At 39.2% G+C, this 15332-nt stretch overlaps 1 protein-coding gene across 14 annotated transcripts in view; it reads right to left on the bottom strand.

Annotated features, from left to right (window-relative positions):
* SLC4A10 (solute carrier family 4 member 10) overlaps nucleotides 1-15332 on the bottom strand; it is a 339170-nt gene that overhangs the window by 158118 nt on the left and 165720 nt on the right. For 13 of the 14 annotated variants that reach the window (XM_023730462.1, XM_023730463.1, XM_023730460.1 and 10 more), the window contains one exon: nucleotides 10859-11005. The exons of the other annotated variant lie outside the window; for it this stretch is intronic. In XM_023730462.1, coding sequence (XP_023586230.1) covers nucleotides 10859-11005 — 147 coding nt within the window. The remainder of the gene's footprint in view (nucleotides 1-10858; nucleotides 11006-15332) is intronic. 14 annotated transcript variants of the gene reach the window in all.

The raw sequence follows: 15332 nt of genomic DNA, 5'->3' as shown, positions 1-15332 counted from the left end.
CATGTGTACTACTGTTTCATGAGAAACTATTTGTTCTGTAAGCCTTCACCTGAAGTACAATAAAATAAAAAATAAAAAAAAATTCTATATGGGAGACTAACTTGAAATGTAAACTTCATTTAATTACAACAATAAAAAAATAAAGAATGCAAAAAAAAAAGAAAATACAACCAGGAGTGCCAATTAAAATATAAGTGCAACTGTTTTAAGGAGCAAGATTTTCTACAAATGGAGAAAGAATTTTTTCTGAGGCTTATATAAGACTTTACAGACTAGATTCAGGTAATATTTTAATTCTGTTATAACGTGAAAAGTCAATAAAATGAGGAAGAAACACAATGCCTAAATTTAAAAAACTAAATATTGTCAGTACAGTCATGAAGAATTATAGAATTTTGTATTTCCACTAATTGGAGTGGTATGTACTATTTAAAATCATTTAAAGTATTAAATATCTCCTTATCATCCACCATGTCTGGGCATTGATGACAAAGACATTCTCATTACAATAAAAATAACTTCTCAGGGAAGTCTTTGGTTTTCCACATTTTACTATAATTTTTATAGTAAATGTTAGAGTCTTAATAACATAATTTTCTATCCACTCCAAATTTCATAGTGGATAGAAGACTACTTCCTCTACTCCATATCAATCATTTATATACTTTACTATTAAAGATACTAGGTCTTTAGAAAATCTTACTCCTAGCAGGGGAAATCCAATTTCCCAAACACATAATTTAAAATTCAACCTAGATTGAATTTATTTGTGGGTATGAAAAGGTTTTTTTTTCCTGTAATGAAAACATCACCACCACCACTACCACCCAGTCATAAAGCTGTGTATATCTTTTAACTTACCTAGTAATCACATTCTATCTATCTGATCTGGTGAACTAGACCCAGCCATTGCAGGTTGCTGACATAAGTGTAATCTTTTTTGGCTGTAGTAAAGACCTGTTCAGTTTTACCTGAATGTAGCACTAATACAACCAGGTTTCCATTAATACTGACTGTCACAGATTGAATTGTGTCCCCAAAAAAATGTGTGTATCGATTTGGCTGGGCCATGATTTCCAGTACTGTGTGGTTGTCCTCCATTTTGTGACTGTAATTTTATGTTAGATTAGCGTGAGATTGTAACACCCTTATTAAGGTCACATCCCTGATCCAATCTAAAGGGAATTTCCCTGGGGTGTGGCCTGCACCACCTTTTATCTTACAAGAAATAAAAGGAAAGGGAAGAAAGCAGAGAGTTGGGGAACCTCATACCATCAAGATAGCTGTGCCGGGAGCAGAGCGCATCCTTTGGACCTGGGGTCCCTGCGCTGAGAAGATCCTAGTCCAAAGGAAGATTGATGAGAAGGCTAACAGACAGAGATAGCCTTTCCCTGGAGCTGACACCCTGAATTTTGACTTTTAGCTTATTGTCATGGATTGAATTATGTCCCCCCAAAAATGTGTGTATCAATTTGGCTGGGTCATGATTCCTGGTATTGTGTGATTTTCCTGTATGTTGTAAATCCTGCCTCTATGATATTAATGAGGGAGGATGGGTGGCAGTTGTGTTAGTAAGCAGGACTCAATCTACAAAATTGGATTGTGTCCTGAGGCAATCTCTTGAGATATAAAAGAGAGAAGTGAGCGGAGAGACGGGGGGAACTCATACCACCAAGAAAGCAGTGCCAGGAGCAGAGCGTGTCCTTTGGACCTGGGGTCCCTACGTGGAGAAGCTCCTAGTCTGGGGGAACATTGATGAGACGGCCAACAGAGAGAGAAAGCCTTTCCCTGGAGCTGACACCCTTAATTTGGACTTTTAGCCTACTTTACTGTGAGGAAATAAGTTTCTCTTTGTTAAAGCCATCCACTTGTGGTATTTCTGTTACAGCAGCGATAGATGACTAAGACACTGACTTACCTGATTGAGTCATATAATAAAGTAGGATTTTGTTGATAGTTCTTGTATATTACAGTGACAAAACATTTTAAGAGTACCAAAATTCAAACATTTTCCCTAAAATATTTTAGTTAAATTGATGCTTACTCCAGAAAGATGGGTGCAAATTAATCCATGCCTTCACAGACCCATACTCCAATTTACAACATAAAACCTTCAGGTTCCCATCAGAGGGACCCCATGTCTCTTACACTCCCCTCTATTCTGTAACTCTTTGTAAATTAATTCTGAAGAATTTCAGGGCATCTTTAGAAATATCTTCAAAAGATTTCCTTTGAAACTTTTCCAAGTAAAAGAAATATTTCTTAAGTAGTCAAAATTTTCTTCGAAATCGTCAGTATAGAGATTTCGTATATCCTCACTATGCAGAATATCAAGACCCAAATAAAGTAGGATAGTGTTTGTGACATAGTTTCAGTCTCAGCTTGTGACTGGGTGCTTGATTATCAAAGCAACCGAGTTGAGTGTGGCTGGAATAGAGATAAAGATAGATGATTAGTCATGAAAAAAACAGCAGGAAAAAAAAAAGGAATCTAGGAAGTTCTGCTGCTTAGAGACCACCAGGGCATGAAACATTTGCCCCTGGTAAAACAGATCTTAGGTCTAAATGTCAATAAAGATGCTCAGATGGTTGGGGGAGGAGGGAGGGAGGTAGCCATCCATAAATAGTGGCTGACACATCAGATGGAGAATCTGGGCCACCTGGCTTATTTCTAAGTTTCACCAAATAAAGAAACAGAAGATTCTTATGATCAATGGTTCTTGATCATAGCTGCACATTAAACCACCTGGGGTGCTTTTTAAAAATACAGTATCTAGGGAAACATCCTAGAAACACCTTTAAAGCTAAGTACAACAGATAATCCATGCCCAGAGCCTTTGAGTCTCTACTAACTATAAAGAGATGGAGCTCGAGTGAGAAAATGCTAACCAATAACCTTCTTTCATTACACTCCCAGACTCCACATCATGAAACAAAAAACACTTGAAAATGTGGGAGACAGTTAGTATATTGTCTACTCTCTGCCCATTGACTCAGAGACAACTATCTTTGTATCATGCTAGTGCAGGATACCCAGAGTACTGTTCTTTGCTCTACACTCTCCTCACCAACAACCATTCCACCTCTGGAAGAAGAACATGGTATTTGGGGAGGTTTAGTCCCCATTACTATACCCAACAGACAGTGATGGAAACAAGTAGTACACAGGTAGTGGTGTCTCTCTAAGCACTCTTAGGATATAGCTGGATATGTATAGTCTAGTTATACCTTCCCTAGCTTAAAAATGAGTAAAGATTTAAAAAATAGAGTCTTTAAAAATGTTACAAATCAATGGATGTAAAATAATCTTGTAGGCCCAGAGGAAGATCATACCTCTGAAAATTATCTACTTCAGAATCAAAAGAAAATTTCCAGAAATAGCTCAGCATCCTTACTAGACTATAAAAATATAGACTCTATAAAGCAGAAAAAGAAAGACTAATTAAGGAAGAACAGGATAAGATGTGAAGAAAATAGGATGAGATAAGAAAAAATTTCAAGAAAACAAAAAATACAATGGCAAAATCAAAATCCATAATAGACACTGTAAAGTACAGAAATGATACTTCAGATAATCAAATGAGTAATATGAAGAGACTACCTTGAAACTATGGAGGAAAAGGACAAAACTGTGAGAAAATAAATTTCTTTTTCTTAAAGCCATCTACTTGTGGTATTTCTGTTACAGCAGCACTAGATAACTAAGACAGGTACTTCAACACACTATTTTCAATTATAGACAGAATACTTAAAAAGAAGATCACTAAGGACATTGAGAACTTAAATAAAACTATAAACCAATTGGATCTAACAGACATATATAGAACACTCCACCCAGCATCAGAACAGTACACATTCTTCTCCAGTTCACATGGATCATTTTCCAGAATAAGCCATATATTAGGGCTTTAAAAAGATTGAAATCATACAAACTATCTTCTCTCATCATAATGGTATGAAGCTAGAAATCAACTACATAAAAAATAAGGGGAAAAAATTAAATACATGAAAACTAAATAATATACTACTAAAAAACTATTAGGTCATAGAAGAAATAAAAAGTGAAATAAAAAAATTTTTAGAATCAAATGAAAATGCAAACAACATTTGAAAACCTTTGGGACACCGCAAAAGCAGTACTCAGAGGGAAATTCATAGCAATAAATGCTTGCATTTAAAAAGAAAAAATATCCAAAATCATTAATTTAAACTGACAACTTGAACAAATAGAAAATGAAGTGCAAAGGAAACCAAAAGCTACCAGAAGAAAGGAAATAATAAAAAAAACAAAACAAAAAAAGCCAAATAACCAATTTAAGAAATAAAACTGTGACATTACAACCAATCCAACAGAGATAAAGAAGATTGTAACTGGTTACCATGAAAAACTGTACTCCCACAAATTTGAAAACCTAGATGAAATGGACAAATTCCTAGAAACACATTACCTACCCAAATTAACAGAGATAGAAAATTTAAACAGACCCATTACAAAAGAAGAGATTGAAGATGTAATAAAAATAAAAAAAAATTTAAAAATGTCAAAAAAAAAAAAAAAAAGCACCCAGGATCAGATAGCTACACTGCAGAATTCTACCAAACATTCAGAGAAGAGTTGACATCAATTCTACTCAATCTCTTCAAAAACATAAAAGAGAACGGAACACTACTGAACTCCTTCTGTGAAGCCACCATAACCCTGATACCTAAATCAGGCAAAGTCATTGCAAAAAAAGAAAATTACAGGCTAATATTCCTTATGAACATAGATGCAAAAATTTTCAACAAAATTCTAGCCAACAGGAGGCAGAGCCAACATGGCGCTATAGACAGAAGCACCACGCCATCCCTCCAAAGCAAAGACAGGAGAAACTAAGTAAAACAGAGACAAATGTCAATCTTGGAACCCTAAGCATCAAATGAAGAGACAAAGAACTTAACCAAGCACTGAACGGAATAAGAAACGGATAGAGAACAGACAGCAAGGAGAGATATGGAGTGGAGGTCCCCTGTCAGCTAATGCAGCACAGATTCACCATCATGGACTCCTGTTGGAGATCAGCAGACAGGGAGTATGGGAGAGCAGCTTCATGGAGCTCCCAGCAGCAGACAGAGCACCTGGCAACCAGCAATACACGCTTTCCCACCCCCAACCCTTCCTCCCCTGCTCAGCCTCCATCACTTCCTGGCACGCCATGGTTGCTCAGTTGGGGAGGCGCCGGCTCCCTGCCACTTGGATTTGCCCCATCCACACCAGCCACCTCCTTCAGTGCCATTTCTTTGTTGCTGTTGTTGATTTTTTTGGCTTCTTTTGGTTTCTTCCCTCTCTCTCATCTCCTTCCCTTCCTTTCTCTTGAATACCTGGCTCCGTGTGCCATCTCTGCTTCTTCTTGACAGGCTGTGAAGCACCGCTAGGCAGGGGAACTGCTTCTGCAGTCCACGCTGCCACACTGGAGGAACCCCTGGGGACATTTTCTTTTCTTTTTCTCTTCATTTTTCGGTTTCTCGTCTCTCTCTACTTACCTTCTTTTCCTGTTTCCTGAATACTTGGCGCTGTGTGCCACCTCCACCCCTTCTAGATGGGCTGTACTGTGTGGCTTGGGAGCCACTTCCCCAGTCTGCACCGCCATGTAGGTGGGATCCCTGGGGGCATTTCTTTTTTTTTATTTTTATTTTTTATTATTATTTTTTTCATTTTCTTTTTTCCTTTTTGTTTTTCTTCATTTCTTGGTTTCCTGTCTAGCTCTACTTTCCTTCTTTCCTATATCCTGAATACCTGGTGCTGTGTGCCATTTCTGCCCCTTCTAGAGGGGCTGTGCCCTAAGGCCTGGGAGCCACTTATCTGGTCACCAGTGGGATTCCTGGGGGCATTTTTAAAAAAAATTTTTTAATTTTTATTGTTTTATTTTTCTTTTTTCCCTTTTGTTTTTCTTCATTTCTCAGTTTCTCTCTGTACTTTCCTTCTTTTCCTGTCTCTGGAATACCTGGCGCTGTATGTTGTTTCCGCCCCTTCTAGACAGGCTGTGCAGTGCCTAGCAGCTTGGGAGCCACTTCCCCGGTCTGCGCTGCCAAGCCAGTGGGCTCCTTTAGGGATTTTTTTTTTCCTTTTCTTAATTTCCTATCTCTCTCTATCATCCTTTCCTGCTTTTCTCCTGAACACCTGGTGACATGTGCCATCTCTGCTCCTTCTAGACAGGCTGTGCAGTGCCACGTGGCTGGGGAGCCATTTCCCCAGTCCGCACTACCACACCAGTAAGCTCCCTCAGAGCATCTTTTTTTTTTTCTTTCTCTCTTCTTTTCTTGATTTCTTGTCTCCCTCTACCTTCCTTCTTTACCCTTCTCCTGAACACCTGGCACCATGTACCATCTCTGCTCCTTCTTGATGGCCTGTACAGTGCCACTTGGCTGGGAACCCGCTTCTGGTGGGCTTCCTTGGGGCATTTTTTTTCTTTTTTACTTTCTTCTTTTTTTTTCTTGGTTTCTTGTCTCTCTCTACCTCTGTTCCTTACCCTTCCCCTGAACACTTGGTGCCATGTGCCATCTCTGCTCCTTCTTGATGGGCTGTGCAGCACTGCTCAGCCAGCGACCCACTTCCAGTGGGCTCCCTTGGGGCATTTTATTTTCTGTCTTTCTTCTTTGTTTTCTGTCTCTCGTCTCTCTCTACCTCCCTTCCTTACCCTTCTTCTGAACACCTGGCACCGTGTGCCGTCTCTGCTCCTTCTGGAGGGGCTGTGCAGCACCACTTGGCTAGGGACCTGCTTTTAGTGGGCTCCCTTGGGGCATTTTTTCTTTTTCTTTCCTCTTTCTTTCTTTTTTTTTTTTTGTCTCTCTCTACCTCCCTTCTTTTTCCTTCCTCCCAACCACCTGTCATCTTTTTTTCCCTCTGTTTCTTCTCTCTCTCTATGTTCCTTCCATTCCTTTCCCCCAAACACATAGCCATGTGTGCCTTTCTCTCTCCTTTTTAAAAAAAATCTATTTTCTTATCTCTCTGTCCCTTCCTTCTTTGGCTTTCTCCCACCCATCTAGCTGTGTGTGTCATATCTGCCCCTTCTTGACGAGCTGTGCCTCACTGCCTGGCTAGAAAGCCACTGGCACACGACTTCCCTGGGTCTGTGCTACTCTAATGGCAGGCTCCCTCAGGGATCCCACTGGTGACCAGGGAAGTGGCTAAGAACACTTTCTTCACCCTAAAAGGAAACCTTGTACCTACCAAGCAGTTACTCCTCATTCTCCCATCCCTCCAACTCCAAGCAACCGTCTTTATGGATTTTCCTGTTCTGGATATTCTGTATAAAAGGAATCATACAATATGTGGTCTTTTGTGTTTGGCTTCTTTCACTTAGCATCACCACTATTATTGAACATTGTACTAGAAGTCCTAGCCAGAGCAACAAGAAAAGAAAGAGAAACAAAAGGTACCCAAATTGGAAAGGATGACTTTCAGAAATGACTTATCTAATAAGGTTCTAATTTCTAAAACCTATAGAAAACTGAAACAACTCAAGAACAAAAAGACAACTCAATCACAGAATGGGCAAAGGACATGAACAGAACCTTCACCAAAGAGGACATTAGATCATCAGCTATTAGAGAGATGCAAATCAAAACTACAATGAGATACTATCTTACCCTGGCTAAAATGGCACTGATAAAAAAAACCAGACAACAACAAATGTTGGTGAAGATGTGGGGAGATTGGAACTCTTATCCATTGCTGGTGGGACTGTAAAATGCAACCAGTATGGAAGATGGTATGGTGCCTTCTCAAAAAACAAGAAATAGAACTACCTTATGATCCAGTAATCCCACTCCTAGGTATATACCCCAGAGACCTAAAAATAACGACACAAACAGACATATGCAGACCTATGTTCATTGCTCTGTTCACTACAGCAAATAAATGGAAACAACCAAAGTGCCCACCAACACATAAATGGATAAGCAAATTGTGGTACATACCTATAAGGAATACTATGCAACCATAAATAACAATGATGAGTCCCCAAAACATATAACATAGATGGACCTGGAGGGCATAATGCTAAATGAAATAAGTCAAGCATATAAGGACAAATATTGTATGATCCCTCTTTTATAAGAAGACAGGAACAGATATATACAGACAGACCAATGTTCATTGGTGGTTATGGGGAGAGGAGGGGAAAGTACACTTTAGATTGTAAGACTTGTTATTTTTGGTGATGGGAGAAGTGGCGCTGAATGTGGATGTAGTGAGCACAGTACAATCAAAGTAAAAATGGGTGTTTGAACACAAATGGATGGGTATAGGTATACTGGTATATGGGTAGGTGCAGATGTGTACATAGGTGAGAACAGTTAGAAGTATCTGTAGGTACTTGTAGATACAAATATGTGGGTGCAGGCACATATATTCATTGAAGACACAAATATGGACACCCCTCAGACATAACCAAACACATTCTAAGATTGGTTTTCTGGGTTTGAAAGCTTAGGATTATAGTCTTATGACACAACTCAGTCAATTGGCATAACATAGTTCACAAAAATCATGACCTGCATTTTAGTGAAGTGAGTAGTGTCTGGGGTCTTAAAAGCTTGCAAGTAGCCATCTAACACACACCTACTGGTCTCTACTCACCTGGAGCAAAACAGTAAGAAGGTAACCAAAAGCTCAGAGAAGAAACAAGTCTATGTGAGCCATGATGTCATCTACCCTGACACCAGAAGAACTAGATGGTGCCCAGCTACCACTACTGACCATTCTGACCAGGGTCACAGTAGATGGTCCCAGATGGAATGGGAGAAAAATGTGGAGCAGAACTCAAATTCTTTTTTTTTTTTTGAATTTTGTTCCACATTTTTCTCCCGCTGTGTCCGGAACTCTATTGTGATCCCTGTCAGAGCAAGTCAGTGGTGGTAGACTGGCATCATCTAGTTCTTCTGGGCTCAGGCTGGTGAAGGCTGTGGTTCTTGTGATGCATTAGTCCTTTGGACTGTATTTTCCTTGTGTCTTTGGTTTTCTTCATTCTCCTTTGCCCTGAATGTGATGGGACCAATAGATGTATCTCCAATGACCACTCGTACACTTTTAAGACCCCAGACACTACTCACCGAAGTAGGATGTAGAACATATTCTTTATGAATTATGTTATAGCAATTGATCTAGATGTGCCTCAAGACCATTCTAAAAAAAAAGCCAGACGCACTGGAACAGTAGAGAACAGAGTACTCCTTGAGGCTATCGCTCTGAGACATTCTTTAAACCTAGAACCAACCCTATCCCCTGAGATCACTTTTTAATAAAATAGGACAGTGGCACACAAAATAGAGGATATTACCCATAAGATCAGTGCTCTACTTAAAAACCACCTGTATGAGATCAAAATGTCAACAATTACTCCAAAGCAAAGATGAGAAGATAAAGGGTCAAGGAAACTAGAATACTGTAAATGGAACAAACAGAACACAATTAATACATTGTAATAAATGTAACTAATGTCACTGAAAATGTTGTGCGGAAATTGTCAAATAGGAAGCTAACTTCCTGTGTAAACTTTCACCAGAAACTCAAAAAAATACTAGGTTGAAAAAAAAAGAGTTAAGGGAGAATGGTTGCAGATGTAGGCATATAAGTCTATATGTTTAATTACAGGAAGTTGAGTGAGTTCTTTTTGATGACATATACTTTTTCCTTGAAGTAGAAAGCAGGAATAACTGCTAAGTGATGAGGAGAAAAGGGGATGTTAAAGAATGGTAAAGAAGTTTGGAAAATAATTTTTTCAAAAATCAACGGAATGCAATATATTTGCCAGGTAGTGTTGAAGGTCCACTTGAGTCATGAACTTATAGTGGTTACAATCTAGCCTGTTGAACAATGATTTTCAGCAGAACTTGCCTACTTGGGGAGGCAGGGAGAAGACAGGGACATGGAGTAACTTCAATGTAAGTGTGATTTTTAAAAGAGAGGATGGAAGTATGAATAAAACTAAAACAAGAGATTAAATGCATTTAGAAAATTAGCAAAAAAATTAATAAAATTATAGGTTATGAGCTCCAGTAGGATAAGGAAAGGAAAGAAGGCAGGAAGGAAGTAAGAAGGGAAGGGGGGAAGGAAGGAGTTACGTAGTTTAAAAATAGGAAAACAAAGCAGAGGTGTCAATGAGCTTAAGATTTTATGAGGCAGAAAAATAATCATAGTTGGAGTAGTTGCACAAGCAAGCAAGAAGGAGAGAAGTAGTGGTCAGAAAGCAAGGTGCTTGAATCAGTGACCAGAAGTGGAGTAATTATGGATGAATACTTGATCTAGGTGCAGTGAAGAAGGTCTTAGGTAATAGGGAGCTCAAGGAACTGAAAGTCAGGTTCCTAGTTATGCCATGGACATGGGCTTTCAGGGAACTTGAGAATTCTTAACAATTACCATGTCAATATATTTGGATATTCTGTTCATAATTTTAAATGAAGAATATTAAAAATAGTAGAAAATTTCCCAAAGCAGATGAGAGGGAAACGAAGATCAAGCTTTCTCCCTTCCACTGCTTCCCAATAGTGACCAACATCTTTCATAAAAGTATAGACAGTTTTATGAGTATGAGGCATCATTACTAATTATGGATGTATAATTATGGAGACCGAGAGACATCACTGTCTCTCAGTCTCCTCTCCTTTGTTTATTTCATATTAATTTCTTTCACTGGTTCTTCTTCTATTTACCCCTTCAAGGTTGGAAATTCCAAGGATTCTATCCTTGATCCAACCTCTTCTCACTTTCATGATTTCAGTGTATACATATATTGATATAACAATCATACTGCAGGTTCTGAGACCTAGTATAAAATTACAATCATGAATTTAATAAAAACAAGGAAAAAGATTCTTACCAAAGGAAGGTGACTCCCTTCCATCCTCTAAACCTGAATCTCTCTCTCTGTCTCTCTTTCTGTGTTTATGACCACGATGCCTGTGACGTCGATGACTTTTTCTTCCTCCCAGGGGCACATGAACACCAATGAACAGAGTCCTATGACCTGTATTAGGAAGTAAAAACACAAACTTAAAATTATTCCAGGGCATGGAAGATGATGATTACATGTTAATGGAAATGCAATTCAGTTTTATACAGCAAATAGTTTTTGAGTGTTTATGAAGCTTGGGGCTTGGCACTGTAAATTTGGAATTATATCTAATTAAGTATAACTCATATCTACCATAAAAATGTATAATATTAATTATTTGTTTAACTATTTTGAAATCATCATTAACTCATTAACTGCATTATATTAATAATCTCTTTTTGTCTGTATCCCACAATTTAAATTATGTTCTTCTCATTAAAAAAAAAAAAAATCTGTTCTACCCTCTCCCATCCTTCAACTTACTTTTCTTCTTTCACCAATTTCCTTATTCAGTGGTTAAGTTTGTGAAAAATTAGTCTACAATCACTATCTCTAATAAAACAGATTTCACCAAGGTCCCTAGTAATTCCAAATCCTACGAACTTTTTTCAGTTCTACTGTCTCTGTCTATGGCACTTGATATTGTTGACCACTCTCTTTTCTATGACATCATTGTCTCTCTGTCTCCTCTCCTTTGTTCATTTCATATTAGTTTCTTTTACTGGTTCTTCTTCTATTTACCCCTTCAAGGTTGGAAATTCCCAGGATTCTATCCTTGACCCAGCCTCTTCTTACTTTCATGATTTCAGTATATACATATATTGATATGTCCATCATATTGCAGGCTCTGAGACCTACATCTCGACTCCAGACCTCTCTGTCTTGGACTTCAGATCTATGTATCTATCCACCTATGAGACATATTCACCTGTACATCCTTTTCACAGGCATATCAAACTCAACTTGTCATGAAACTCATCCTTTTCTCTGTCCCTCAAGTATCAACTATCTATCACCTATCTCAGTAAATACACCATCATCTTTACAGTGATCTCAAAGCCCATTCAATTTATCCCCAGGTCCTGACTTCTTAGCATCTCTTGATTTTATTCCCTCTTAAACATCTCTATTGCTACTGTCTTAGCTTGGGACCTCACCACCTCTCACCAAGACTATTAAAACATTCTCTTTATTGTTTTTTGTTTCTCCAATCTTTCTCCACTTCTTATCCATTGTGAGGGCCGAAACTTTTTTTTTTTCAAAAATGCGAATGGGACATTACTTCCCCTGCTTTAAACTCATCAATCTCTCCCTAACATCTATAGAGTAAAGTTTTTAGTACTCTGTAAGGCCAAACAATATCTGGCCTCTGCCAATCTCTCCAGCCTGGCCTCTAAACACACTCATTCTCACACAGTACAAGCCAGATTTATCAAACTGCTCCCTCATCCCTGAAGAGTCAGATGGTCTCAAGTCTCTCTGTTTTTATTTAATGCTACTTTTATTATTCCAACTGTATAAAATTTCTTTGTCTTTCCCGACTATCTGATGAATACCTACTCATCTCTCAAGTCTCAGTTCAAGGATTACGTTATTCATGAAATTCTTCTACACCCTTTCATTCTAAATATAGTTGATCACTATTACTCTTAGGACCCTATATGGCCTAGTTATACATATCATAGCACACTAACTCTTGATTGTAATTATTTATTGAAAAAAACAAAAACAAACCCGTTGCCGTTGAGTCAATTCCAACTCATAGCGACCTTATAGGACAGGGTAGAACTGCCCCATAGGGATTCCACGGAGCAACTGGTGGATTAGAAGCACCAACCTTTTAGTTATCAGCCAAGCTCTTAACCACTATGCAACCAGGGCTCCATTTATTTATAAGTAGGTTTTTAAATGAATTTTCTCTAAGGAAGAATCATGGGTTTGTCATTATAGCCCTGTCACCTGACACAGTGCCTGGCATAAAGCAGATGCTTATCAAATGTTTACTGAAATGATGAACAAATTATTGAGTTATAAATAAGACATGATTTTATTCCTACAATCCACCCTGACTTTTGTTTAAAAAAAAAAAAAAAGGTAAGGTGGAGCCAAGATGGCGGAGTAGTCAGATGGCTTCCTATGTCCCTCTTACAACAAAGACCTGAAAAAACAAGTGATTTGATTGCATATGAATATCTAGGAGTCCTAAACAAGGCAAGGCTGAGGAATCAGACTGAGTGGTGGTGGGGAGAGAGAGAGAGAGAGAGACGGTTCGGAAGCAGCAAGGAATTGCCTGACCTGACCCAGCAGGAACTGCAGCCCTTCAGCCTGGACTGGCCCGGAGTGCGCAGTGAGGTGGGCATACAGCTCTGTGCACTCACTCGGGTGGCAGCTTCCACATCGAGAGAGATCCAGAAGCAGAGACTCTGCTTGGACACTCCAAACCAGTGAAAAGCAGCACCCAACTGGCTAAAGATAAGTACATGCGTGTGGCCTTTCTCGGGGGATTTAAGGAAAAAAAAAAAAAACATTTGGGAAATACCTCTCTCCCATTTACCTCTTCCCTCCCCGCTCTGCACCGGCTTGGCTGGCTTCAGTGATCTATGAGTCCCCTGGGCTGGAAGTAGATCCCATAAGGCATCCTGGCCCATTCTCCTGGCCTTGGAGGGGGAACAAATTAACAAACAATGAAAAAATTAGCTACTGGCTCCCCTAAGCCAGGAACTCAGGGTTGGCACAGCTCTTTTGCCCAGGCATAGGCATAAGGGGTCCGCAGACTTTGAGCGCCTTCCACCACTGTATAGACTTGTGTGAACCCATTTCAACAGCATAAGCCCTCACTACCACAGTAAAACAGGGTAAACACCTGAAGTCTAACTTCAACTGTTTCAGCTATGAAGTGGCATATTTGTGACACTTGACACTGCTCTGCCCTTTAAGCAGGCGCCTTACCTGTCTGCATCAGGGGCTTGAGGACTGCTGGCTCCACCCATGCCACCTAGCCACGGGCTACTGGAGTCCAAGAATAAGTGGTGCCCTTGAGTCTTTACAGCCAACAGAGTTGGGTGCTCATAGTCTGGCTGCAAAACTCACCTGCCTACTCGCTCTAGGGAACAGGGACACACTTTCCTTTCAGACACTCAGGGGTGGCTGTCAGCCCCCTGCCTTGCTCAGTGCGTGACCCCCTACTGAAGCCAGATACCTGTGCCTACACCAATCACCCATGCCTCTCTAAGGCTGTAGGTGAGAGCCTGCACCACCCTAAGACCGTAGGTGAGAGCCTGCACCACACACTTGGTGACCGACTACCTGGACACCTGACCTGAATCCATACAGGAAAATTTAATGGACTCCTGGGCACACATACTTAGTTACAGACCTAACTACCTGGTGACAGGACGTCAGAGCTTCAAAGGAGCCAATAATCAAATTAGTGCACATGAGCAGCCAAATTGGGCATATCAAAACAAAACAAGAAGCTAGGACACACTAAACAAATATAAAATAAAATTATAATAACTTATTGATGGCTCATAGACAACAGTCAATATAAAATCACATAAAGAAGCAGTCCATGATGGCTTCCACAAGCTCCCAAAATAAAGAATCATTAAATTTTCTGGAGGAAGAGAATTTCTTGGAATTACCAGAGACAGAATACAAAAGATTAATATACAGAACTCTTCTAGAAATTAGAAAGGAATTTCGTCAAAATGCAGAGGAAGCCAAAGAACATAGAGACAAAGCAGTAGCAGAACTTAAAAAAGTTATTCAAGAGCATAATGACAACATTAATAGGCTGCAAGAATCCATAGAGAGACAGCAATCAGAAATATAGAAGATTAACAATAAAATTTCAGAATTAGACAACTCAGTATAAAGTCATAGGAGCAGAATTGAGGCAGTAGAAGTCAGAATTAGTGACATTGAAGATAAAGCACTTGACACCAACTTATTTGAGGAAAAATCAGATAAAAGAATTAAGAAACTCTAAGAGTTATGTGGGACTCTATCAAGAGAAATAACCTACGAGTGCTTGGAGTACCAGAACAGGGAGGGATAACATAAAATACAGAGAGAATTGCTGAAGATTTGTTGACAGAAAACTTCCCTGATATTGTGAAAGATGAGAAGATATCTATCCAAGATGTTCATCGAACCCCACATAAGGTAGATCCCAAAAGAAAGTCACCGAGACATATTATAACCAAACTTGCCAAAACCAAAGATAAAGAGAGAATTTTAAGAGTGGCTATGGATAAAAGAAAAGTCATCTACAAAGGAGAGTTAATTAGGATAAGCTCTGACTACTCAGCAGAAACCATGCAGGCAAGAAGGCAATGGGATGACATATATAAAGCCTTGAAGGAAAAAAATTGCCAGCCAAGAATTATATATCCAGCAAAACTGTCTCTCAAATATGACAGTGAAATTAGGGCACTTCCAGATAAACAGAAGTTTA

This window comes from Trichechus manatus, unplaced genomic scaffold (genome assembly GCF_000243295.1).
Source record: "Trichechus manatus latirostris isolate Lorelei unplaced genomic scaffold, TriManLat1.0 scaffold00036, whole genome shotgun sequence".
Taxonomy (NCBI): Eukaryota; Metazoa; Chordata; class Mammalia; order Sirenia; family Trichechidae; genus Trichechus; species Trichechus manatus.
The sequence above is the reverse complement of the archived record's forward strand: the minus strand, read 5'-3'. Positions and strand labels throughout refer to the sequence as shown.